Source organism: Notechis scutatus, chromosome 2, assembly GCF_049901735.1.
Source record: "Notechis scutatus isolate UNSWTSFEM ecotype Mainland chromosome 2, rNotScu1.2, whole genome shotgun sequence".
NCBI classification, from domain to species: Eukaryota; Metazoa; Chordata; class Lepidosauria; order Squamata; family Elapidae; genus Notechis; species Notechis scutatus.
This window is the reverse complement of record NC_142010.1, coordinates 232,142,051-232,169,836: the sequence shown is the minus strand read 5'-3', so window position 1 is coordinate 232,169,836 and position 27,786 is coordinate 232,142,051. Positions and strand designations below refer to the sequence as shown.

The 27,786-nt window shown below is 40.0% G+C and overlaps 1 protein-coding gene across 16 annotated transcripts in view; it reads right to left on the bottom strand.

Annotated features, from left to right (window-relative positions):
• The window catches only part of SSBP2 (single stranded DNA binding protein 2), a 150,932-nt gene that overhangs the window by 73,052 nt on the left and 50,094 nt on the right, over positions 1-27,786 (bottom strand). For 10 of the 16 annotated variants that reach the window (XM_087958216.1, XM_087958219.1, XM_087958226.1 and 7 more), the window contains 3 exons: positions 13,983-14,055; positions 12,127-12,188; positions 10,000-10,084 (listed from right to left, as the gene is read on the bottom strand). Coding sequence is in view for 4 of the 16 variants with exons in the window: in XM_026671993.2 (XP_026527778.1) it covers positions 10,000-10,084; positions 12,127-12,188; positions 13,983-14,055 (220 nt within the window). In the remaining 12 variants the exon portion in view is untranslated. Of the gene's footprint in view, positions 1-6,337; positions 6,396-9,999; positions 10,085-12,126; positions 12,189-13,982; positions 14,056-27,786 lie in introns of those variants that run through there. The other 6 variants (XM_087958222.1, XM_087958221.1, XM_087958217.1 and 3 more) reach the window with 2 other exon arrangements.

The window sequence follows — 27,786 nt, the reverse complement described above, 5'->3', positions numbered from 1 at the left end:
GGGCCCCTTTTTTTAATTGTCCTGCGAGATGGGGAAGAGCAGGAAATTTCCTCGGGGTGATGATAGAAATTCTAATTGTAATCCTGACCTTACTCTATTGAGTATCCAGGTGTCTGTCGTTGACTCCTCCCATGTGGATGAGAAGAAGGCCAAATGACCTCTGATGGGAAGAACAAGGGATTATTTAGAGCGACGGAATGAGCGACCCCTTCCCCCACGAAAGGGCCGTTTACCCACAGTTTGTTGTTGTCTGCCCAGTATGTCAGGGCATTGCTCTTGGCGCTGGGAATACGCTCTCTGTGGCCTGGAGAAGTGAGAAGTAATTTTGGGCCTAAATGGAGGTGGCAGGTAAGGGGCAGGATGGAAGTCTGCCCTCCAGCCTGGCGAGGAAGGAACTTTTCCTTTGACCCTCGTTTTGATGATGAATGGATTGTGAGCATCATCAAACAGCTTCTCACTGGTGCTGGGGCCCAAAGCCAGCTTCTACTTGTGCTGAGGCTTTGCTGCCAAATTCGTAACCATAGCAGTCTCCTCCCTGCCACAGACGAAGCCATGGCCCTGGAGGAGAACTGGCGAAAGTTAGGGTGGTGTCCCCGTGAATTCCGCTGCTGCTATAATCTTATTGAGATCTTGATGTGATCTCAAGTCTGATGGAGATATGCAGTCTTGTAGCTGGTGCAGCCAGCGGTGAAAAACGATGCAGCAGTCGAGGCCCGGAGAGCCGAAGCAGAGGCCTGGTGGTTACTTTTTAATGTCTGCTCGGCACGTTTGTCCCCTGCCTAAAGTACATCCTCGGGCTCAGTTGGAGTGCTCAAGGAGAAGGACTGGAGCGTCTACAGAGGGAACTGTAAGAGCGGCAGCGAGGGAAGAGCCCACATTGTAGAACCGCCTGTCATATGAAGATTGGTAGGGGCCTGCGGCAGGAGAGGCAAATTAATTCTGATCAGATCCAGAAAAACTGGGTGATGGAAGGACCTTCGAGTGGACTATGTTTTTGGAGAAGAGGGAATCCCTGGACCCCGACTGTACCACCTGAGGTTCGGGGGCAGCCTCCTCTGGGGACACTGGGCAGTAACCAGTGCCTTGTGGAGGAGAGGCTTGAATAAAGCCGGTTTGTGGCTGATGGGGGTTGATCGGGTAGCAGATCTTCCTCTTCCTCAGAAAGGTTGGGGTCCCAGATTTCTCCCTTCTCCCGTTCAGAAGCAGGAAAGTAGCTATGTTCTGATGGTTCTGTATACTCTCCCTGCTCTAGTGCCCCCCCATTCTGATTGAGCAGAAGGGGCCTTGGGCTCCTGTGGGTGAAGCAATCCCCTCTGGGCGATCTGGCTTGTAGTCGGCCAGCAAAGGGGGGCTGGGCCCTGTTTGAGGGTCGAAAAATTCATAGCAGCCCTTCTGCTAGGCCCTGTCTAATGGCAATGGAGACTACATCTTGGATGTAGTTGGGTCTGCTACCAAACGATGGATCTGAGGGGTGAAGGCCTGCAGCGGGGGTGAAGGAAGCCTCGAGTTTAGGTCAAGAATACCTTGGGCCATGGAGGGCCAAGCTGAAGAGAGGTCCCAAAAGGCCTGTTTAAAAATTGGGGCCTGATCTGCTTAACAACTAGAGGATTGGCTGATTGGGAAGCCTGTTGTAGTTGACCCCTCATTTGCTCAATAGTTTTGTTGAACTGCCTTTCTAAGGCTGCATGCCTTTGTTTCTCTGCCTTTAATTCGCCCTGGGATGTTTTCTTAAGGCCCAAAGCTTTGGCCCTAATCTTGGCCGCCACCTCCCTTTGAACAGACTGGGAGCCTTGTCTCCTTCTGTTTCTTTTGCCAGCTTGGGAGCCCTGAAGGCTCTGTGTTATATGTCATATTATGTGATCCATAATATGCATAAACAAACACCAAGGTGCTGGAAGTGATCCTCGCTATGTGTTGTCTATGCAGTAGCCTGAATAGGAGCTTATGAATAGTAGACGCTGGGCTTTGGGGGATGATGCCACCTAAAATGGCCGCTACTTTTTTTAGAAGAAGCTTTCAAAATGGCCACTCACCATGTGCGGTTGAAGAAGAAGCCTCCAAATTGGTCGCTCGTAAGAGCTACAGGTTATGCAGTGGTTAAATCGCTCCTTAGGCTGTAAACAGCCCCGAACGGCGAAATCGGCAATAAAGTGAAAATTTATGATCAGCTGAGAGGCGCTGTTATCACCCGATGCAATCTTTACCATCGTGGAGGCCAAAATCGCTGAGGGAAGACTGTGGGGGAGGATCCCTATTTATAGTCTCCCTCGGTTGAAGAAAACGTTGAATCCTCGTTGCAGGAGATTGGATGCCAATGATGAAGATAGCTTTCGCTTTTGCTAACTAAACTGCTTTCAGAGACACCAGCTTATGGTCATCGAAAGAAGCTGAGTCAAAGCTGGGGGGAAACTCCCACAGGTGGTCCTTTTTATACAAGACAGACCCAGCTTGATGATGTCATCAGGAGAAGTCTAACTCATCCTGCACTCTCGCATCAGCATTTAGGAGAATTTTCAGATTATCATTCAGATTTCTCACCTGATCAACAATATCTAACTGTACTAACTATTATTTAATAAGCACAAACAGAGAACATGTGCAGAATGAACCCTAATCCTAACCCATTCCTTATTTTTTCCCCAAGCAATTCTTGAGCATCCTATCTATCCATCTCTGTGTTTTATAAGAGCACAGCTCTTATTTAGGGTAAGCACTTCAGAATACAAATACAGTAACTGAATCTTGAGTAATTGTTTCAGAACCATTAACAAAACTACCTGTCAACTCTATGTACAATTTTTCTTGCCAATTCGATCTCAGCCTATAATGTGGTAGCCTTTAGTTAACAAGAAACAATTATAAACTATCATATAAGGCATAACTTATATAATAGCAACATATAGATAGCAATTCCAGTTTGTCACTAAAAGTCCAAATGGTTCAGTTATTCAGACATTATCTATAGCTTGATTAAATTTACATTGACTTCAATTTCAATTTGAAATTTTCAATTTGAAGCACTGCACAACCCTATTTGTTATACAAAAACATTTAAATGATTTCCAAATGTAGGATAATTTTCTGAACACCACTGAAAATAAGCTTACCTTGAATATTGTTATTCAAAAGAACAAGTCAAAGCATCCAAAATATCATAACAATTTATTGTGCCCAAATAAGAGAAGAAAATTATCTTTCTAATATGGGATCTTTTTCTGACTCCCATAATGAAAGCAGCCGGTGCAATTAAAAAAAACATCTCTGAATAATATTAAATAGAAATTGTTGAGCAACTAGAACAAAGAATATTGACCACCGAGTTTAGATCCCAACAGCATGCACTTAGAAACCAAGTAAGTAAAAATGAACATTGAAGTGACTCCATCAAACATATGCGTAGTATATGTTGATACTAATATATTTACAAGTAATGGCTCTGAACTTGGCAACTTATTAAAGTACTGGTTCTTTAGTGTCAGAAAAAGAAGCTATTTTCTAAGGCACAAACTATTCAATATCTTCAATAAAAATAATACATATTTTAGAAAAAAGGTTGGAAAATACAAAGGCTGTTATGTTTCCAAGGTGTGTTCACAATTCACTGTATTTGATACTAGAAAACTCCAAGTGAAACCAAATGTGATCATTAGAATTCTGTTGATCAGAGACTAATATTAAATGCATATAAAAATGAAGTCTCTTTTAAGTCAAACTAACTCTCAGTGAGGTAGGAAAGATCCATGCAGTTTGCTTGAAAACAGCATGGAAATCATTTCCTATTTGATTTTCTCTTTCAACTTCTCTGTGAAATCTATAGCCCCAGCATTTCTGTGTTCGCCATCCATTACATAATTGCGAACAAACTTGCTTAAGCTTCCAGGTCCAGCCAATGTTAGCCAGATGTTAACTAATTAACTTTGCAGAACACTTCCTTCTATTTGATTCATGAAACATTAAAAATGACTGTTGTAGTAATGAAAAATGGATTTATCTTGTGAAAGGACATCATTGAATGCCTGGGTTGACACAATATACTAAACTGTAAATAACAGCATATAATAATTGGACAAAATCGATGGACTGAACCCAGAAAATTATAAGATACATCTTGGCTTACCATATTACATTAGCTCAGCCAACATCTAGCAATACTTGCCATAATATTAAACCATAACATGTTTATTTAGTTTTGACTTCCTGTATTATGTCACTGTTAATTGATTGTATCCATTTCTAAAAAAATAATATATCTTTAATTTTCTCACTATAACCTAGCCATCTCCCAAGTTGTTTTCTACTTTTCATATACTTAAAATTTAGCTTTCAACTTTTATTTTAGTTCTTTTCTTTAGCTGGTCAACACTGAATTTCTGACACAAAATAACATAGACCATTAGCATTCTGAGAATATATAGCTATGATATTGTATGTCATGTGCTTCCACAGCTGAGCTGCTATAATTGTTGTTCCAAAATAACCCAAGCTATTCTGGAAAGATCTAGTCCTTCTGAATTCCTCTTACAATCTTCTTTTTGCTAAAATAAATGTGGTTGCACTGGGACTTTGGCTATTGTCCAATTGCATGTAAATTATCCCTACAGTTATTATTTCAACTGGGCTTGACACTTATATCTTATATCCAAAACATCAAGCTATGTATCAAAAATAAACAATGTCATGATAGCTAACCCAAGTTATATATCATCTTCTTTCCCTAACTTGGGTAACATTCCAGAAACTGAAGTCCACACACCTAAGTCTGAAACTGAAGTCAAAAGCCTCTCTTATATAACTATATAAAGACATAGTTCAGCACATATTTAATTATCTAGTATTGCTATATTTAATTATGCCTTAGCTGTGATGAAATTATATATTCATCTTGCTTTGTTAATAAAATGCAATAATTTGATCAATAATAATTCAATTAGTTTTCTTTCTAAGCTTTGTTCTTTGAAACAAGTGCTAATAAATTTTGGAGTTTGCTAAAGTACATGTTGACAAACCAGCCGTTTTGGGAGAATGCCTTTGAACAGATGAAACAAAATTTGAGGTTTTTAAAGTAAGTCACAATAGCTCTATGTCCACAGAATAAAAACAGTGCTTTTCAAGAAAAGAATACTATCTCTACAGTGAAACATTGGAGAAGGGGCCATAATGTTCTAAGGTTGCTACAATGGTATGTGGGAAGAACCTTGGGAGATAGGAAAGAGATTCTAGCTATGGAATGGTCAGATAAGAGAAGGCATATCCTGCAGCTGGATAATGTGAGAAGGAGCAAAAACTAGTTTCTTAGATTCTAAGGGAAAAAGTGGCAGATGTGTACTTTCAGACTTGCAAGATTGATGTCAGCCTTACCAGGAAGATTAGACAGGAAATATGACCAGATGAATTAATTCTAAAATGTAAAGATATGCTAACAGGAGGGTATGATACTAGTTCACCTCCTCGTGGTGCAAACAGCCTCTAAGATATTTAGGCCCTAATCGTCATTCAGTGTAGATAATAATCTACTTGTTGATCAGAAGCCACCTAGTATTACAACATTACAATATAAAGGACTGCATATATTACAAAACGGTGCTATCAAGGCCCAAATTCCGCCAGACTGCATTGAAAAATACTATGATTTGTCTACTTTTATGTTGGTGAATACAGAGATTCTATAGCCTTTAAGAGTATGAAGTGAAAAATATTATTAATATTAAGCTAAATTTGAATTGGTTATAAGAAAAAACAAGAGACGTAGTATGAAAGCTAGAACTACATATATATTTGAGTTCCTATCAAAGCTGCCCAATTTTTTATTTGGCATTAATCTGTTTGAAATAGAACTTGGTTCTTAAGTATTTCATGTGATTCATTTCAAGACAACAGCTGAATCAGAGGACTAGACAGTTGCTTTCTGGCCCAGGACATCACTACAGCAATCAAAGTAATTTAAGTATCATATTCCAGATGAAGTACCTATTGAAAGGGATTCAAATTATTAAAAAAAAACATTGAGAGCTGTGAGGCCATATTATCAATAACTTTGGCTCAATGTAAAATATTTCAGACTAGCCTACATAGATTCTTCAACATAATACAGGGCTTATTTAAGTAAATATTTTATTACTGCCTTCTTTAAGCAGATGGAAATAAATCCTGTGTCCGAAAGATCAGTGCTCACCTCCCTTAACTAAATGACCAATCCTATTTGGTTAATGTATCAGCTAGGAGGAAAGCTTAAGGACTGAGTAAGCAGGCATTGGCTCTTATTTCTCCATATTTCCTGTTCATATCCCCAAGATCTTACAAGATGAAAATAATCCATATGAACTATTACCAAGCTTACCTCCTATGACCTGTCCAAACACTGGAGTCCAAGTCAAGGCAACTCCGATCGACTTTGTCTGCAAAGAACAATGAAAACTGCTCACAGCGAGCCTCCGACTGTTCAGGCTCCCCAACTTAACATCTAGATGGGGGAGATGCCATACAGTATGGAGAGGCATTGCTGGTTTGTTCTGTGCAGATGCAATGGAGACAAAGAAGTAATCCCTCTTTACTGTATCTACTACCACAGAATAAGATTTTAGATGGGCTTTAAAATACACACCATTCTGTGTTTGGTCTGACTCATCAAAATAATTCCTCATTTCTACTTCAATCTTCTATGTGTTTGCTTCATTGCTCTCTAATAAACCAAAGTGACAATTTAGCTCTATTAGAGGGAACAAGATTTAGAATGGATAATGTAAGCCACATAGGCAGTCTCCATGTTCTTTGATTAGCCAGGATTTCTACATTATCATGAAGAAATGAAGTGACAAATTCCTTGCATGCATCCTAGAAGTCATTGGATTCATCAGGCCACTAGATCAGAGCATTTTAGCTTGTCTATCCCTAGAGAGATTTTATAGCAGTTGCCAATCTAACAGTATTCCCATATTGTCTTGGCCACAAGTTCAGAAACAAACAATCTGATTTCACATATTGTTGGATACAGAAATTGGTCAGCAACCTTGAACTTCTATAGACTTTAAAATCTATGTCTTTTGCTATCACAATTCCAAGACATTTATTGTTTGCAAGAGGTTTTTGGTTTGTTTAAGTTGCAAACTTCTAGTTCAAGTTTTAAAATAGCACTAGGTAATAATTAAGAGTAATTTAACCAATCAATCAGTAGTTGAGATTGGCTTAACTGATTTAACAACCAATTCAAATGAATTCCACATAAATGTATAACTCAAAATATGGAAAACTAATCAAGCAATAGTCATAATGGAAATTTTATTCATCTTGTTAACAATCCTATCCATTAGTGAAATAAGATATTGCTGAACTCCCTTTCCATTTTTTAAAAAATTATATCATTAAAGAGTCAAATTATGGCAGAATGATCCTATTCCATAGGCAATAGGATAGCTTCTTTTAAAATACATACGCTCAATTTTAACAATATGCTCAATATTCAAAGGATCACCTAGAATTATGTAGTTGTTAGCTTGTCAGAATACCTGACACTGCTATATACTGTACATAGTATTATTTCTGTAACATATATCTATCTTTTGGCATATATGTAATCAGATCATCAGTCAGGACAAAGCAGTTTTAAGGCATAATTGGAATGTCAAAAATTACAAAGGAATCATGTCCATCTGCATCCTATATGAAATTATTCACCCAGTCTAGACTAAGAGGGAAACAATGAGTACTTTAATAGAAGCAATTTAGATTTTACCTCATTTTTAAAAAAGATTTATTTGCTATAACTATTCAATTGCTGAGAGTCAGTTTTATGTAATAGTTAAGGCCTCAGGCTAGAAACCAGGAGACTAGTGAGTTCTAGTCCCATGTTGGGCACACAGCCAACTAGGTACCCTTGGGTCAGTCACTTTCTTTCAGTCCTAGGAAGGAGGCAATTGCAAAACACTTCTGAAAAACCTGGCCAGGAAAACTGCAAGTCCACAGTTCCTGAAAACCGGACATGATTAAACAGAAAGAAAAAAAAAGTTCCATTTGCCTGTATGCATGTTTCTATAGCTTACAATTCTGTCTCAGGCTGTAATATATAAATAGATATTGGAATAAAACACCTTAGAACACTCCAAATCTCTTTAAGAAACCTGTTCTGTAAATGTTACTTTGAAAATTCCACTACTTGAAAAGGTGGGACAAAGAATGTTCCCATTTATTCATTTAGGGAAACTTTCTAAAAACTGGATCAAAACTGTTAAGAGAACATTTCTATATACTGATTGGGGGTGCCCATAAATATTTATGAGATGCAGCACTCTGGATGCATTTCAAAACAACCCCAGAAATGCCTGCTTTAAGTAGCTACAAGCCAGGTCCTATATTTGTGCTCCTGTATTTGTGCTTTTCAATGTGAAGCACTGTGATTATTTATAATTAGAATGTATTCCAAGATCTTGTTGCCGAGTTCTAAATGTATTAGGGCCTTTACTATGTATCTTTTTCTTATGATGCCTTGCTGTTACAATGACCTTTTTGGAAGCTATTATTACAATGTTTCAGAAGAGTTATTCGATCAAAATATTAAGCTACTCAACATGCTACCGAGTCTTAGAAAAGGACTGTTTCTTCAGCAAGCTGATATTGAACACACTTGCTTTCTTAAACATAGAGGCTCAGCTGCACAATATACTCTTTCATAATAACACTGTATAGCTAGAACCGGGATGGGAATCAGGAAAAGAATCATAGGGAATGTAATACTTGACAACATTATTTAAGTGAGCTTGTCCTGCTGTTATACATTTAACCAATTCTTTAAACAAATCATTTGATTATGAATCTGTAACTAAAAGACAGACACTTTCCATTTAGGAATATATAACTCAAAAGCAGGCAATATGATGACCAAATTTACATTCACACTATCTTTATTTCTAGGAATGCCTCTCTGTGCCATATCTGACCTTCAGTCATTCTTATAAAATAAAAATAATGGGTGCTATAGCCCTAACTTTGGAGGGGAAAGAAGGAAAAATCCAGCAGTGGGGTAGTGTGACAGGAAGCAGAATCATCCGTTTGCTTTTGTTTGTGACTTGTCATAATTACCATGATAACTGTTAAAAAGCTAAAACTTTCTAATATGATTTCAAATTTATAAGAATGCAATTGACTCAAAACATTACTGACTTCTGATATAATTAAACATGAATGTAAGCCTAGTCATATTGAGAATGTTTACACATGATTACCACTAAACTGACATTGTAACACAATAATTCTATTTTCAGGTATAAATGTTAACTCAAAACATACTTGCTTACAATCACACTTAATACATAGGCCCTGGTAATTTTTGCTTTCAACAATCTACTTTAGAATACTATCAAGAAAAGCAAAAAGTTGAATTTCAATAATCCCATGTTAAACCCAAAAGCAATTGTTATTCATTAGAAATTTCTCATACTGAAGATCTATTTATTATAAGAAATAGATGCAAGGCCTTTCCACTGATTTCATATAAATTTGTGCTAAAATATCTGCTAGTTGTCCACTTCCAGTCCACTTCTAAACATTTATAAAACCAAACCATCTGATTACTAGATAAATTTTGTTTCTTCACCTTGATTTTTCCTTAAACAATTTCCCCCATTAATTATGCAGTGAACAGTACAATTGGATAATACTTTTTAATCTACAATATGTTGCAGTTAATATCATTTTACTTATATATCCTCTTTTCCATTCTTCCTTACCAACACTATACATATTTAACTGAAAATTTGACTTCTTTAACCTTATTCACAGGATTGTTATCTTGAAGTCTCTTAAGGATGAACCTTTGCTAACCTACATAAAACAGACTCTTGTACAGCATACAAGGTTAATATTAGTTTCATTTCCATTACCTATCAAGGGAGTACAAAAATTTGGAAGCAGTAGCTTTTCCAGCACACTGAAAATTACTAAATTCATAGCTGTTATCATTTCCAAACAAAGCTCAGACAAAATGTAATCAATAAGCATTAAACTTACATAATCATGAAAGGCTTTAGCTTCACTTGAGTGTTCACATGTTTCACGTCTTTCTGGTGCTGCACAATAAAGATCCCAAAACACACTAAAAATAAAAAAAGAATGCCCAATTTGTAACATATTTTTTCAGGTATATCCCAACTATACACATACATTATAGTAATTATTAGTTTATTACCTTCTTCATACTCTGAAAGCAAAATGTATGCAGCATTTCTATTCTGTTGGAACTACAGATACAGTACTTAAGAATAATTACAGTGATAGCCTAATTGACTGCTATACAGATAAATATCTTAATACTATAATTTAATTGTGTTAAAATGAAAACATTCAAGGATCATACAACTGATAAGCATCTAAGTACCAAATAAAGTTCGTTTAAAAAAAACTTTAAAAAAACGCACACCAATACTTAATCCAGAACTGTTTAACAATTGAGATTAACAATTCGTGCCTAAAAACATTAGAAAACCACTGATTTTTGTTATCATTATATCATTAGAACAAAATCATACAAAATCATAAACAATTTTAAAGCTCCAGGAGAGATTGTGTTTATATAAAGGACTGAAAGGGAGAAGACAACATTGAAGATACAGGACAGCTAAAAGTCTCTTAGATTAAAAACATTTATTAATTATAAATACTATTATTTCTATTTAAAAATGAGTATCTAACCTAAGCTCATATTTCTAGCCTTAATTTTCTTTTGCACTAATTGGTAAAATACCATGTTATTTTTGACTTGAGCTCTGCTTCTGGAAATTTTAGACATTTTCTCTGAAGATTTCTTGACAACATTGCTTTCTTTTAAGATTTTTTTTTCAACTTTCTAGTCTAGACTACAACCCTGGAATCCTCTGGTGATCACCTAATTTAGGGACTCCATCCATCTAATAAAAAAAAATTAAGACAACTAACTTAAATCCTTTTCTTGTGTAATAAATATTACATGCTTTTGAAACCAATTAATAGTATAGAAATTAATTATGTATATAATATTTATTTTTCTGAGTCTGATGTTGAAATCAGGATACTGGTAAATCAATTTTTGCTCTGAAATCTAGCATCTCAAAACTGGCTAACCTTATTAGGGCTGGGCAGCAACAGTTCCGTGCACGTTTCACAAACACTAAAAGATATACAAGTATAAGCCATCTATTGCTGCACTACTCATTAAAGCATTCTGTTTTTTCATGAATCTGAAAAAAATGCAACTGCTTGAAAGAGGGTAATCATTAAAGTTAAAATTATTCTTAAATGAGCCACATTATTTTTTTACACCGGGATGGAAGTCTGAAAATTAAAGAAATTGTTTTTAATGAATATTATACAAGGGTTGTTCTTATATGACAACTGAATAATATCCTCTAAATCATTTCTGATACATGTACAGACCTATTCTTTTCTTCCGCAAAGGATTTTCTCATTTGTGCCAGTGGCAGATGCCACATAGAAGGATGTGCATGTATAATCTCCTCCTGCCCTAAAATTAATACTGTTGCTCTTGTATATAGAATCCTTCTCTGTGTACATATAGGGGTATTGACAGCAACATTCACTGGCTTTAAAATGGTGGGAATAACTGGGCAATCAAAGCCCCTGTCCTTTTTTTAAACAAGAGTTATGCACAATCTGTGCATATAAATTAGGTAGGGCTTTAATCACCTGTTCACATTGATCATTTTAAAGCCAGTGATTGGCACTCCAGATGCTCCCAAATATAAAAGAGCTCTGAAGTCAAAAACCTACTTTGTTTCTGACAATAACAATTTATATATATGTGTGCTGGCATTTCTGCAGAATCTTAACAAGCAGTTGTCACATCAAACTAGTTTAGGTGTATGTTTGTAGTTCTATGGGAACATCTGAAGAGGGGAAAGCATAAGATCTGGAAAATTTGAGTATCAATCCTTCTGAAAGAAAAATGAGCAAGGTTAAACTGAAATAATTGCATAATTAATTTTATCTTTTCGAGCAAATGAAATGACAATTCAATATTAAATGCAGTTGACACTAGTCTTCCAGTTAGAAATTTTTTTTATTACCTTTGATAAAAATCAGATTCTGTACATGTATAATACTTTAACAACCAATACAGTCTTTGTAAACTGAAACACTTACCACCACCAAGAGTGCAAGAATCCTGGGGGTTCGCCCAATGTGATGTTTTTTTCCCATCTTATCTAAAACCAATGCAAATAATGATTATTTCTTTAGGCAAGATGGATTCACATGAAAACAATAATAGTATTTAGCTAAAATGAATTTAAATATGATTTTTTAAAAATCAACACAGATCAATTTTAAAAAGCTGTTTCAACTGGTATAATATATGTTGTCTGTGTCTGAGGGAGTAGGTTAGTTTGAGTGTATAGGCTTATCTGTCAGAGTGAGACAGAAAAACAGACTAAATATGAGTGTGCAGAGCAAAATACACACTCAGCTCCACCAACCAACAGCTAGCTATTGATTCTTATGCTTTTCCTTATCTGCTAGTTATGGCAACTGTTCTACACTGCCTGATAGGACCCCCAGCTTAATCTGTGTTTTTTGTAGAAATTTGGACTGGCTCATTTCATGTTTACCTTCATGTGTTTTTATCCCAGACAATCACACTTCTAAAGTAGAAAATATCACATATAGGATAACTTTTGCACTATAAGAAACATTTCACCTATTCTATTTTTCCCCCCTCAAATATATTACTATGTTTATAATAGTGACATTCAACCTATCACTATTTAGAGTAAGAAAAGCTATTGCATGAGCAGAAGTCTATTTGCATTACAATGCACATGGAAATTAATAGTATCTATTTATGTTATTCATCCCTTATACTTTAAAATTATATAAATTTATACATTAAGGCCACACAGACTCCACGCTTTGGGGACAACCATTCATCTCAAAGACACAATGACTGTGTTAGTAATGACATAGCAACTTCTTTCAATATATGGAAGGAGAACAACATTGTGGCTTCTGCATATGTATAATTCTTGCCCACATTCAGTAATAAAATGATACAATTATAAGTAGTGATACAGTGAGTTTACGCAAGTGAAATTAAGATTAGTATATGATGCTCTGGTTAATAATTTGCAACAGCGGTCTAATATTTTCATTTTATATGAAATTGACCATTATAGTGTTTTTCAGCTATTAGTATAGTATGGCATTAGTATGGCATTATTATAGTATGGCATTAGTATGGCACACACACAGTGGTGGGATTCAAAAAAAATTACTACCAGTTCTGTGGGCATGGTTTGGTGGGCATGGCAGGGGAAGGATACTGCAAAATCTCCATTCCCTCCCCACCCCACTAATCTGATTTCCAGCTCTGTTTTCCTGTGCAGAGCAACAAAAGAAGACCCAGCCGATCAACTGGGACTCAGGAGGCAGAGAACAGATGGGGCAGGGCCAGTCAGAGGTGGTATTTGCCGGTTCTCCGAACTACTCAAAATTTCTGCTACCAGTTCTCCAGAACTGGTTGGAACCTGCTGAATACCACCTCTGGTGCCACATATAGCAATAGTTTAGGCTGGAAAAAAGCACAAGATCTCCAATCTTAGATTGGAGAAACCTGGAAAAAACTGGGGCTTTGGAGTCAAAATAAGGATTTATGTTAAGTAGCTATTTCTCTCTCTCTCCCTCCTTCTCTCTGCTTAATTTTTCTTTTTCTTTTTAGCTTGGGCTTAAAATAATACTATAACCACAGTGACAATCAATGTCTCAAACCCACTGTGTCTTATTTGATATGTAACAAGATCAATGATATAGCCACAATTTTATGGCCTTAAAATTATCATAACAAATAATTATAAAAATGGAACATTTTTCATTTAAAAGTTTCATTTCTAAACATTTATATACTATATGTCAGACTACCATGATTCTCTATAGAGTCACTGGTAATTTTTAATATAAAAAAGTAGTCTATTAATCCAAAATTAAGAAAAGAATAGAAAACATACCTCTGATAAAAACGTCTGTGCAGACTTCTGTGCTCCTACATGGAGAAGATATTCATATACATATAGTGCTAACCTGGAAACAGAAGAAAACCTATTAAAATTCTAATTATTTAATAATTCCAAAATAAATAGATTGCAATATATATTAAGCAGAGATAAATGCAGTAAAGACATAGTTTTACTCCAAAATATTATATATGGACAACAATACTAGCACAGCTTAAAAAGCATTTATACAAAAAGCAGAGTCTGTCAATATTTTATTATCTTGGACAAATGCCCAATTGGATAAATGTTCAGGTACTATTAATCTATATTTATCCACACAACTATGCTTACAGTAAGCAATATACCATATCTGTAATTACAGCAGCACAGAACATTGATAAATTAATTCTTAACCATAATACCTTTTGAATTCTTACCACATTATTATTACGGTTGGTCACATAGCCAGCCAAATATTTAAGACTGGATTTGGCATTTTTATCCATCTAACAATTCCTTTCCATGGACCCAGGATAGGCAGATATTGTTATTTGATGGTGTTAAAGATATCATTATAGGATGTTTTCATTTTTTGCATGTTTGCAATGAATAAATAACCTTTTTCCAGCAGCCTGGATCTTCTGGCCTAGATGCTTAGCCAACAGCAATATCTATTTTATCAGGCATGTTATGAACAAAATGCCTGTCTGTTTGGATCTTAAAGGCCCATAATAGCAATAGCACTTAGACTTATATACCCTTTTATAGTGCTTTACAGCCCTCTCAAAGCCGTTTAGAGTCAGCATATTGCCCCCAACAATTTGGATCCTCATTTTACCCACCTCGGAAGGATGGAAGACACACATACATGCATATAGATACACACACACTATTGAAGGAATGTCTACTTTGTTCTAAACTGCAGTTTCCTTTATCAATACCAATTAGGGAAATGACACATTAATTAATAAACTGAATTATCAAATAAAAAATTAGTATGAACAAAAATAGTACAATGGATTCATTATCTTTGACTTCTAGATGTTACATTCTGTTAAATTCTAAGAACAGTAGAAAATTGCAGCTTACAACAAACCAAAAATGGAAGCTTTTAATACCTCCACATATATGAAGGACAGTACATGATTTATTTTCCTTAAATAACTATTTTACAGAACAAAAAGTTTAACTACATAGGGTGAAATGTTATACTGAGCTAGGTATTTAGAATTTAGACTATGTAAATATAGCAACACTATAAACTTATATTGGCTTCAATTTGCGGGATAAATACTACAGGTAAACTGATCGATGTTGTAAGAAGAGAATATGCACCAGTACTGTATAAATGGAATTTATAAAAGATAATATGCTTCAGCTATCTATACCTTGGGAAGAACAGAAGAAATATTCAGATGTAGAAGTTGGATGCTATTCTATATATTCAATCTTTCCTGCCAATTCATGACAATGTATAAAAGATAATTGTAACTGATATAAATTTAAATTTCTTTCATTACATTACAGCAATTTACATTTCATTCCATGGCTTCTTTGTAATTATCAAAAATTGCCTATTTCTTTAAAATTACATCTCCTATCTAGTACGACAACAGTCCTCTGACCTGGAGGGTATACATATGTTCACATGTCTCATGCATTATAGCTTAAGGAGGAACCAAAGGCTACCATACAAAGGCATTAATGTACAGTTAAAAAAAAATTAACTTCTGGATAAGTAAAGATATTCCATTAACAGTTCTGCAATAAATTCTGCTACAAATTTACTAATAACCCTTCAGCTTGAAAGGTAAGGTTCAATCACATTGGCCAAAGTAGATTCAGAAGTATCCAGAAATTTTTTTAGACAGTTTTAAACAACCACCCGATTGATTTTAATCATTCAAAACAATAACCAAGAATCCAGAAATCATCAAGTAATCCAGATAGTCCCGAGTTATATCTTCTTATTTCTTTTTCGACTTTCTCTTCCTGGGGTTTTTGTTGCGATATTTCAGTTAGAATGTATCTTTTGGAAGTCTTGTTGAGATTTTGCTGTAAGTTCTTTTTTAATTCCAGGCAGTCTCCTCCCTTCCAGATCCTACCCTTTTATTCTTTTTCTCTCCTTTCCTGTTTTCAAAAGCTTTTAATTATCCAGAAATCTTTATTATCCCTTTGACTTTTTATTTTCAGCATTAAATGCCTATTGATGTCAAAGTGGATTTTTTTTCCAATTTCTTGCTTAAGTCTCTTAACTGTCAGTATAGGAAAAGGAGAAAACCAATTTTTTTCCCCTTTCTCACTCCTTCACAGCTTAAAAATATTCTTAGGGAACAATGTTATTGTTTTTTAACAGTTTCAATTCCAGGGTCCTTATTTGTTGCTTTTGCTATTTGACCCAGTCAACCAAAACTTTCTCTTCTTATCTTCCTCCTGCACATTCTTTTCCGGTCGAGTTCTTTGTGGTGGCCATTTCTGACCACCACTGCAACCGCCTTCGAGAAAGGGAGTAATGGCCAGCTGGGGAGGAGAGATGTGGCTCTCCTCAACCCTGCTGGCAGTCTCCCCCCTCTTCACCACCTCTACGGGGTGGCTTAGCCCCGAAACCAGCTGGCTGCGCGGATTGAAGCCTTGCAGACGAGGCTTCGGTCTGTCGCTGAAGAAGCTCAAACTGGAAGTGCCCCCGAGCCAATCTTTTTTTGTTGAAGTTCTTTCTGGATTGAAACTGCATATTTTGCCAAGGTCCACTGATTCAATTGGGCATGTTCTCTAATTCAATATTATTAATTAGGAATAACAAAAAAATCATTTGTATTCAAATACACCCAGAAAAATAATTAGATATGGGTTGAAATCCTCACTCACTCATGAACTTCACTGGGTAATACAGTGCAAATCATCATTTATTTGCATTCCATAACCTGTACTTTTTTACTACAACTTGACAAACCAATCAATTAGAATTGTATAGGTCAGTGATGGCGAACCTATGGCAAGCGTGTCATGGGTGGCACACAGAGCCCTGTGGGCACGCCAGCCATTGCCCCAGCCTGACTCCACTGTGCATGCATGCACCTCCCGCTGGCCAGTTGCTCTTCAGGTCTCTGCTGCGCATGCGTGGGGTGGGGCCTTCACCAATCTCTGCAGTTTCCCTGCCAGCATGCCCTAGCTTTCTCTCCCTTTCTCCTGCATTCCTGCTTTCTCCAATCTCTGCAGGCTCCACCCTCCATAGGTGCCTCTCCGTGGCAGAAACAGAGGAGAAAGCCTGGGTGCGCAGGGAGAAACTGCGGAGATTGGGGAAGGCAGAAACGGAGGAAAAAGCCTGGGCGTGCGGGGCAGAGAGAAACTGCGAAGATTGTGAAGGCCCCCCCCCCGCCACTTTTTTGGGCCTGAAAAGCCTCCTGCACCAACCTGGAAGCCAAAACGGGGGCCGGGGCACTTGTACAGGGGGGTGCTTGCATTGCATTTTGGGGATTGGGGCATGTGTGTGTGTGCATTCGCGTGCGCACGCTTTGGGCACTCGGCACCAAAAAGGTTAACCATCACTAGTATAGGTTAAGCTTGATGTTAGGTGTAGGCCTTTGCTTGGTAGCATGGACTTCTTAAGTTTCTTTAGATTCTACCCAACTTGAGGAGTTATAGTTCCTGAATCAACCATGCCAATTTATGACTTATTCCAACTGGGCAAGCCAACAAAAGCATTAACAAAAAGTAGGTCATTTTAAGGTTTGAAATGTTATTACTGTATCCTGATGTACTCAGCTAGTTAGAATCATTAACGTAGATAAATATAATTTTAAAAAATGTTGCTGAAAAATTAACTTAGAATACACACACACACACAGATACATACACAATAAATCTGAACATTATCTTTATCAAAAAATATATAAGTCAAAATTACATTCTGTTTCCCCATAATGTCAGCAAGGAAAAAAACAATACTAAAAGAAATTAAAAAACACAAATGGCTTGCTGATACTGGTTAAACTGCCAAAAATCAGTTTAAAACTTCTTGTTCCATAAACACCCCAACATTACACAACAATGCACATACATGGTTGAGTTCATATCCGAGCTGTTACACAAGTGTGCAAAAAAAATGACATTTTCAGGGGACCCAGAGAAGACTCTTTCCCCCCCTCCCCCCCTCTTCTGATCAAGCTGCAGGTCCTGAAAGTTACAGACTACAGAAAGGATTTCCTTATTCTGCCTGGAATTCAGGCTCTCTGCCCAACGGCCCTGGGAGAATTGAAATAATTAAGGTAAGCTGGCAAGAAAAGTACAGGCAGAATCATCAGAATGTTTTGTTTTTGTTAGTGCTGCTTTGTTCAATTTGATTGTTGTATGTAGATTCCCGTTTTCTGACTCTCTGTTTCTTACTTTGTTTTGCTTGTTGGTAAACAATGCTAGCTCTGGGATGCCTACATTCCCATTCCTATAACTTGAGATGTATTCTCCCAGTAATTATTTTGCTGCATCTGCTAGAATAAAAACATGCAATTCTTGGTTACTCCACTGTTGGATATTTACTAGCACCACACAACACAAAATCACTTGGGCTTAGCATATCTGGTTGAAAAGAAAAGTAAAGCTATTTATTTATAATTTCTATGGCAGGATCTCTTGTTCTGCCCTATTTAGCTTCACAAGGGTTTTTGAGGGGCAGGGTGCATCTCCTGAAAGGGCATCTAAAAAGTAAACTACCCAGATGGAACTCTTGTCTGAGAAATAGAATGGGTGTTGGTAAATTTACCTGTGAATGCCCTTTCTATCTATGCTGCGAGAGAGCCCAGGATGGGTAGACTCCTTATGACGTCTTTAAGCTGGGTCTATACTTGTATATATAAAAAGCCAGCCCCGGGAGAATCCCCAGCTTTGGCGAAGATACTTGACAGACTAAAGAAATGTCTCTGAAAGCAAACAATCCAATACATGAACATGTCTTACCATCTCCGGACGAATCAAGGGAGGGGCTGGGCTCTCTCACAGCATAGATGTGGTAACTTCTACCAACGCCCATTCTCCTCCATGCTGCAGCGAGAGCCCAGGATGGGACATACCAAAGCTTGCATGTCCACGGGTGGGTCCTCGTCCGGCTCATCACACTGGCTGTGGAACCACTCGTTGAAGCACCCATCTGCCGAAGGCTGCAGTCGCCGAGGCAAAAGCATCCAGATGGTAGTGTCTGATGAAAGGAGACGGGGATGTCCACGTGGCCGCACAACAAATCTCCAAGGATGCTTGGGTCGCCCAGGCAGCAGAAGTGGCCACGCTTCTGGTAGAGTGCTCCATCAGACCTCGGCAAACCGGAAGGGCCGCAGCTTTGTAGGCCTGCTCAATGCAAGACCTGACCCACCTGCTAATAGTACAAGAGGCCTTGTGCCCCAAGTGAGAAGGGAAAAAGGAAACAAACATGGCTTCCAACTTCCTGAAGGAGGAAGTGCGCTTAATGTATATTCTAAGAGCCCTTCTTACGTCAAGTGTGTGCCACTGCCGCTCTAAGTCATGGTGCGGGAGAGGACAGAAGTCCGGCAAAACAATGTCCTGGGACCTGTGAAACCAGGTGTTAACCTTTGGAATAAATGAGGGGTCCGCATGAAGAACAACCCTATCATCGTGAAAGGAACAAAGGTCCTGTCTGATGGAAAGCGCAGCAAGCTCGGAAGCCCTCCTGGCAGGCGTGATGGCAACAAGGAACACTACCTTCAGAGTCAGGAAATGGAGAGACACTGTTCTAAGGGGTTCAAAGGGGGGCTTTGTAAGGGCATTAAGAACCATATGAAGGTCCCAGGAAGGATACCTGTGAACCACCGGAGGGTGCAGGTTGGAAGCCCCTTTCAAAAACCTCCTGACTGAAGTGTGATGGGATAAGGAAGGAAGCGAACCCCATGAAAGGACCGAGGAGAGGGCCGCAACCTGCCTGCGTAAGGTGTTGGGGGCCAAACCTTTCTCCAGCCCATGCTGAAGGAAGCTAAGAACTTCTGCCAACTGGGCTGAAGCACAAGAAAGACCCTCCCTGAGGCACCATTGGGAAAAAGCCTTCCAGGTGGCATCATAGATGCACCTTGTAGAAGGTTTGCGAGACGCCAGGATAGTGAGGATGACCCTTTCTGGAAGATCAGCCTCCTCTAGCCGCTGCTGCTCAAGTGCCACACGTTCAGCTTGAACCACTGGGGCTCTGGGTGGAGCAGGACCCCCCGGTGAAGGGAGATTAGATGGGCTGGGATCCTCCAAGGAGAAGCCACCGATAGGTTGACCAGGTCCGCAAACCAGGGCCTCCTTGGCCAATAGAGTGCCAGGAGGAGGAGCTCCGCACGTTCCTCCAACGTCTTCCGAATTACTGTCAGAATGACCCTTGGGCCATCTGCACAGAAGAGCATTGGTCCCCTCCGCTCCCTGGCAAGGAAACCTGGTGAAGAATCTGGTGGCATTTTGAGGAGTGGAGAAGAGATCCACCTCCGGTGTTCCGAATCTGAGGGAAAGATCCTTGAATAAAGACAGAGGAATGGACCATTCTGCCTGGTTGACTAGGCTCCTGCTGAACCAGTCGGCCTGGGAGTTGTTGACCCCGGAGATGTGGTCCGCCGAGATCGACAACAGGTGTTTCTCTGCCCACAACCCCAACCGTAGAGCCTCTCTCATGAGGGCTTTGGACCTCGTCCCCCCTTACCGGTTGACATGAGCCTTTGCGGCCATGTTGTCTGTAAGGACTAGAACATGAGAGCCGGTCACTGATTGCCAGAAATGCTTGAGAGCTCAAAAAATGGCTCTGAGCTCTAGCCAATTTATGGGAAGGGTCTGCTCTGATCTGGACCAAACGCCCTGAGCTATCTGGCCCTGCATATGGGAACCCCAACCCAGGAGACTGGCATCGGTGGTTATCACTAGCCTGTCTGGGTCCCTGAACAGGAGTCCCCTCCAGATTGACGGGGAATGCCACCAATTGAGAGATCTCCGGATTTGTGGTGGGAGTGGGACCTTGATGGATGAGTGGCTGGTTCCTGCTCATTGGTAGGGAAGCAGGAACCATTGGAGGGGTCGGGAGTGCAGCCGAGCCCACGGGACGATGCCAATACAGGAGACCATCTTCCCCAGAAGTTTGGACAGCAGCGACAGGGGGACAATTTGATGTTGCTGGATCTGGCTGATGATCTCTGCAAGACTCTTTCCACGAGCTGGGGACAGGAAAACCTGGCACGACATGGTATCGATGACTGCTCCCAAGTGTTGCAATTTGGTTGTGGGAAAGAGCTGGCTCTTTTTGGTATTGATGGAAAATCCGTGGCTCTAGAGACATGACAGGGTAATTTGCAGATCCCTATGGGCCGCATGGATGGAAGAGGATAGAATCAAAATGTTGTCCAAGTAGCATTGGATCCTAACTGGAACAGAATGCAGAGATGCCATCAATGCTGCCAGAACCTTTGTGAAGACCCTTGGAGCCGATAAGAGGCTGAAGGGAAGTGCTCGATACTGGTAATGGGTATTCTGATAACAGAAACGGAGAAACTGGCGATGATGAGGCCAAATTGGGATGTGGAGGTAAGCCTCAGTGAGATCAATGGAAGAGAGGAGGTTACCCTCCCGAAGGCTCTCTAAAATAGAATGCAGAGTCTGTATTTTAAATCGCCTGTATTTTACAAATTGGTTTAGAAATTTTAGAACAAGAATGGCTCGCCACTCCCCTGAGGCTTTGTGAACGATGAAAAGGCGAGAGTAAAGCCCACATTCCCATTGAGAGGGAGGAACAGGTTGAATAGCCCTGATTTCAAGAAGGCGCTGAATGGCCTGATTTATGAGGGCTTGCCTGGAAATGTCCTGAGAGACAGGACAGATCAAAAAAAAATTGGGGGGTGGTGTTAGGAAGTCCAATTGTAACCCTGACCTAATAGTGCTGAGCACCCAGGAGTCCGTTGTTGACTCCTCCCACTTGGAGGCAAAGAAGGCTGGCGACCTCCGATGGGTGGGGAGAACGAGGGATTACTTAGAGCGATGGAAGGAATGAGCCCCTCCTCCCAAAAGGGCCGTTTACCAGTAGAAGGTTGTTGCCTGCCAGATGCTTCTGCCCATTGGTCTTGGGAGTACAGCCTGTGAGAGTGGGGGAAGCGAGATGAGGTCTCCGCTCGGAAGGCAGGAGGGCGATAAGGAGTCGGCTCTCTTCCCAGAGGAAGAGAGAATTTTACGTTTATCTCTGGTTTCGATGAGATAAGTTTCCAGAGCATCGCCAAAAAGCTTATCGCCTGCGAATGGAACTGAAGCCAGCTTCCATTTTCGGCATGACTCCGCCTGCCAATTTTGGAGCCATAAAAGTCTTCTTGCTGCTACAGAAGATGCCATGGCCTTGGATGCAAATTTGGCGGAATTGAGAGTGGCATCTGCAGTGAATTCCGCCACTGCAATAATCTTATTAAGGTCTTGGTGAGACCGAAGGTCAGAAGCAGGCAATCTATTCTGGAGTTGGCGCAGCCACCGTATGGATGCCCTCGTAAAAAAGGATGCTGCTGTTGAAGCCCGAACAGCCCAAGCAGTGGCCTGGTGATTGCACTTGAGGGTCTGTTTGAAACGTTTGTCATCCGGTTTCAGGATATCTTCTGGCTCCGTGGGAGTGCCAGAAGATGAGAACGAGGCCAGAACCGGAATGTCAACAGAAGGCACTGCCAGGGCATTGTCCAGAGCTGCGCTGACATTGTAGAAATGTTTATCCAGAGAAGATGGGCGAGGACCTGCCGAAGGAGAAGCGCACTGTTCCTTGACCATGTCCAGGAACAAAATGGGAGAAGGTAAAATCTCTGCATGCACTACAGGCTTGGAGAAGAGTGAATCCCCTTGGCTAGAGGGATTTTCTTGTGGCTTGGGAGCCACTTCCTCTGGCGACAGCTTGGCAGTGACCAAGGCCTTGCTGAGTAATGGCCTGAAGAGAGTAGGTTTGAAGACCAATGCAGAGGTTGTCTGCTCTGGGCGAGAATCCTCTTCCTCTGAAAGATTTTGGTCAAAAATCTCACCCTCTTCACACTCTGAATAAGAAGGGTAACTGTGTTCAGATGGTGAAGGCCTTCCTTCCTCATCAACCTCCTCCCATTCTGGTAGAGAGGAATGGACCCTGCAGTCCTGGGGCCTGTGTAAATCAGGATGATGAGGCAAGGAACTTATAGATTGAGAAGGGAGAAGGGCCTGAACCCTTTCCAGAGGTTGAAGAATTTGCTTGAAGCCTTCAGCCAATCCCTGCCTAATGGCTAATGAGACAACATCTTGGATATCCCTTGGTCTATGCTCAAAGGTAGAGACAGAAGGCCAAAGGCCCACTGCTGTGGGAGTGAAGGTGGCTTCAGGCCTAGATTGAGGAGACGTTCGAGACCTGGAGGGAGGGAGAGGAGCATAGGGCACAGAAGCCTGTTGGAAATAAGGCCCAGATCTGCTTAGATCCTGAGGATCTGATTGTGCAGCAAGAGGCTCAGGAGACCAGGATGGGGGATGGAAAGGCTCATAGATAACTTCTCCCCTGGGAGGACTAGGTTGGGGTCCATGAGTATCACCTGAAACATGCTGCTGTTGCACTCCCTTCTGTTGAATAGTTCTATTGAACTGCCTCTCTAGAGCTGCATGTCTGCGTTTCTCTGCCCTCAATTCAGCCTGAGTTGCCTTCTTAGGGGCTAGAGCCTTAGCTTTGATTTTAGCAGCCACCTCCCTCTGGAATGATTGGGTGCGTTGCCTACATCTTTTTCTCTTATTGGGCTTAAGAGACTGTTCCACTGGGGGGGGGAAGCTCTGCCTGAGCCTTATCTTGCTCCATTTGTAGAATAAAGGCTCTTGAATTGGAAAGAAGCTGTTTAGAAATTTTTCTATTAAGCCCCTTAGGGTATAAATGGCCCCGGGCTTACAAAATGGCCGCTCACCTCGTGGTGGAAGGCTTGAATCCAAGATGGCCGTTGACTACAGAAAAACAGGCTCCAAGATCGAAGAATCACTCCTTAGGCTATACAGAGCCCCTAGCGAAGTCAGCAAGGGAAAAACGCAGCAACCAGCCACACGATCAGCTAGCTTGTGCTCTTATAAGTTTGCCGATCGTTTTTACGATCGCTCCAAACCGCAGGCGTGGGGGAGGTCTGCAGACGCTGTCCAGCTTGCCTGCACAGAGCTCTGTAACGCTGCTCCCAACGTTGCAGGAGAGAGAGCCCTGCTCTCCTGGAAGAGCAGCTGCCCAGATCTCTGGTAGCTGCTTGAATCGAGGAAAAAAGTACTGTATGAGTGCTGTCTAACAGAACGCTTTCAAAGACACAGCTACTGAGTGAAAGGAGCTGAGTCAAAAGCTGGGCTCTCCCAGGGGCTGGCTTTTATATCTTAGTACAGACTCAACTAAATGACGTCATAGGAAGGAGTCAACCCATCCTGGGCTCTCGATGCAGCATGGAGGAGAATGTAGCTTTTCCTTAGCAGTACTTCCTGTTTATAACTTGTAAGTGTAATACATACTATAGGAAATTATATATCACAATGTTTGCAATAGTGATACACATTTTAAATATTCCTGATTGAAACAGGCTTATGATACTAATTTTAAAGTTTCAAGACACATGGCTACAGAAATAAATTCTCAACTAAGGAAGGATAAACATAAGCTAATACAGCTCCATGTGCCAAACAGTTAACTACAGATGAACTGTTTATTTCTTTGGCAGCACATTAAAATTCAGTAAAGATTTCACTATTTCCCTTCTTTCTGTATAGTTCTTTATACCACATATGTTCTTCTGAAAAGTTCAGCAAAATAGCATACTGGATTAAAAAGAAATCTTTATTGCAGTAAATACATAAATTTAGTTTGTAAATTTTTGCACCCTACCCATATTCTGGTGTACACACTTTATTTTTTAGATCAGGATCAATATAATTCAATATATCTGAATGTTTTTCATATACAATTAAAGAAAATGTTCAGCTATTTAATACAAATATTTCACTTGTACCATTTGGGATGTCTTCAAAAGAAGCATAATATAAATAATTAAAAACAAATAATTATGTATTCAAAGTATTTTTATTAATGAAAATAATTATTGGTGCAATCCAAATGTAAGTCCCCTTCACAACCACGTAAGAATTCTACTTGTCAGAACTCATTAAGTTCTGCTGAATTTTTTTTTTCTGAAGGGTGGTACCCTCATTTGCCATTTTATGTAAACACAAATCACAATACATAACAATTACGTTTTTCAGGCTTCACATTATGCTATAGAGCTGGAGATAAATGCAGTGCATTTTAGATATACTACAGATAATGCTTAAATATTCTCACTAAAAGAACCATTTGTCAATGGTTTTCTCAGGATCAATTAATTAAGGTTTTCCTTGACTTCAGCTGCCTGAAAAAGATCAACAATACGACTATCAGAAAATAATTGCCATTATCATCTCAGTATGAAATAAGGCTGCTACTTTTATCTATTTCATTCTCTTTAATAGCTCATCCCTTGTTTTATTTATAGCTTATTTTACTCATTTCAATGGAGCTCAGTCATGTTAATTGACACATTTTTGTGGTTCCTCATATTGCTCCCATTTGTTTCCAATGGACATTCTTATCCTTTGTTTCAGTAAACATCACTCTTGCTGTGAGGCACTTGTTTAGTACTGGACACATTCTGCTTATTAATTACACGTTCTGCTCATTTCCTTTCTCAGCCAAAACAGAGAAGGAAATGCACAAAGGTATTTGTTCCAATGCCTTCAAAGTTAGCCATATACACAAACATTTGACTATTTTTCTTATGATGCACTATATGTAGCCGGGATGAAGAGGAAAGAAAAGTGTAATCACAAGAATTAATGTACTGGATGGGTTTAGGACTGGGCAAGGATGCTTTCTCCTGGCAACCTTATTCTGTTTTTAGAAAGTGGTATTGCTAAAAATTAGAATTACACTGCTCAAAAAAATAAAAGGAACATTTAAACAACACAATGTAACTCCAAGTCAATCACACTTCTGTGAAATCAAACTGTCCACTTAGGTAGCAACACTGATTGACAATCAATTTCATATGCTGTTGTGCAAATGGAGACAACCTGTGGAAAGCATAGGCAATTAGCAAGACATCCCCAATAAAGGAGTGGTTCTGCAGGTGGTGACCACAGACCACTTCTCAGTTCCTATGCTTTCTGGCTGATGGTTTGGTCACTTTTGAATGCTGGCAGTGCTTTCACTCTAGTGGTAGCATGAGACAGTCTCCAACCACACAAGTGGCTCAGGTAGTGCAGCTCATCCAGGATGGCACATCAATGCAAGCTGTGGCAAGAAGTTTGCTGTGTCTGTCAGCGTAGTGTCCAGAGCATGGAAACACTACCAGGAGACAGGCCAGTGCATCAGGAGATGTGAAGGGGGCCATAGGAGGGCAACAACCCAGCATCAGGACCGGTACCCTCCACCTTTGTGCAAGGAGGGACAGGAGGAGCACTGCCAGAGCCCTGCAAAGTGACCTCCAGTGGGCCACAAATGTGCATGTGGCTGCTCAAACGGTTAGAAACAGATTCCATGAGGGTGGTAAGAGGGCCGACATCCACAGGTGGGGGTTGTGCTTACAGCCCAACACCGTGCAGGACATTTGGCATGTCAGAGAACACCAAGATTGGCAAATTCACCACTGGTATCCTGTGCTCTTCACAGATGAAAGCAGGTTCACACTGAGTACATGTGACAGACGCGACAGGGTCTGGAGACGCCGTGGAGAACGTTCTGCTGCCTGCATCATCCTCCAGCATGACGAGTTTGGCAGTGGGTCAGTAATGGTGTAGGGTGGCATTTCTTTAGGGGGCTGCACAGCTCTCCATGTGCTCGCCAGAGGTAGCCTGACTGCCATTAGGTACCAAGATGAGATCCTCAGAACCCTTGTGAGACCATATGCTGGTGCAGTTGGCCCTGGGTTCCTCCTAATGCATGACAATGCTAGACCTCATGTGGCTGGAGTGTGTCAGCAGTTCCTGCAAGACGAAGGCATTGATGCTATGGACTGGCCCGCCTGTTCCCCAGACCTGAATCCAATTGAGCACATCTGAGACATCATGTCTCGCTCCATCCAATGCCACGTTGCACCACAGACTATCCAGGAGTTGAGGGATGTTTTAGTCCAGGTGTGGGAGGAGATCCTCAGGGGACCATCCGCCAGGAGCATGCCCAGGCATTATCAGGAGCATGCCCAGGCGTTGTAGAGAGGTCATACAGGCACGTGGAAGCCACACACACACTATTGAGCCTCATTTTGACTTGTTTTAAGGACATTACATCAAAGTTGGATCAGCCTGTAGTGTTTTTTTCCACTGTAATTTTGAGTGTAACTCCAAATCCAGACCTCCATGGGTTGCTAAATTTGATTTCCATTGATAATTTTTGTGTGATTTTGTTGTCAGCACATTCAACTATGTAATGAACAAAGTATTTAATAAGAATATTTCATTCATTCAGATCTAGGATGTCTTATTTTTGTGTTCCCTTTATTTTTTTGAGCAATGTATTATTGTCAGGAAGCCCCCAAATTAAAAACATAGAAACATACACACTTAGGATATATTGATGTATCTAAAACAACCATGGCTCTCCTCTTATAACTGGTATTTATATAACTCTAAAACAATAGCATTTAAGACTTATATACCACTTCACAATGCTTTACAACTGTCCTTAAGCAGTTTACAGAGTCAGCATATTGCCCCCAACAATCTGGGTCCCCATTTTACCGATTTTGGAAGGATGGAAGACTGAGTCAACCTCAAGCCTGGTGAGACTCAAACTGCCAAACTGCTGGCAGTCAGTAGTATTAGCCTG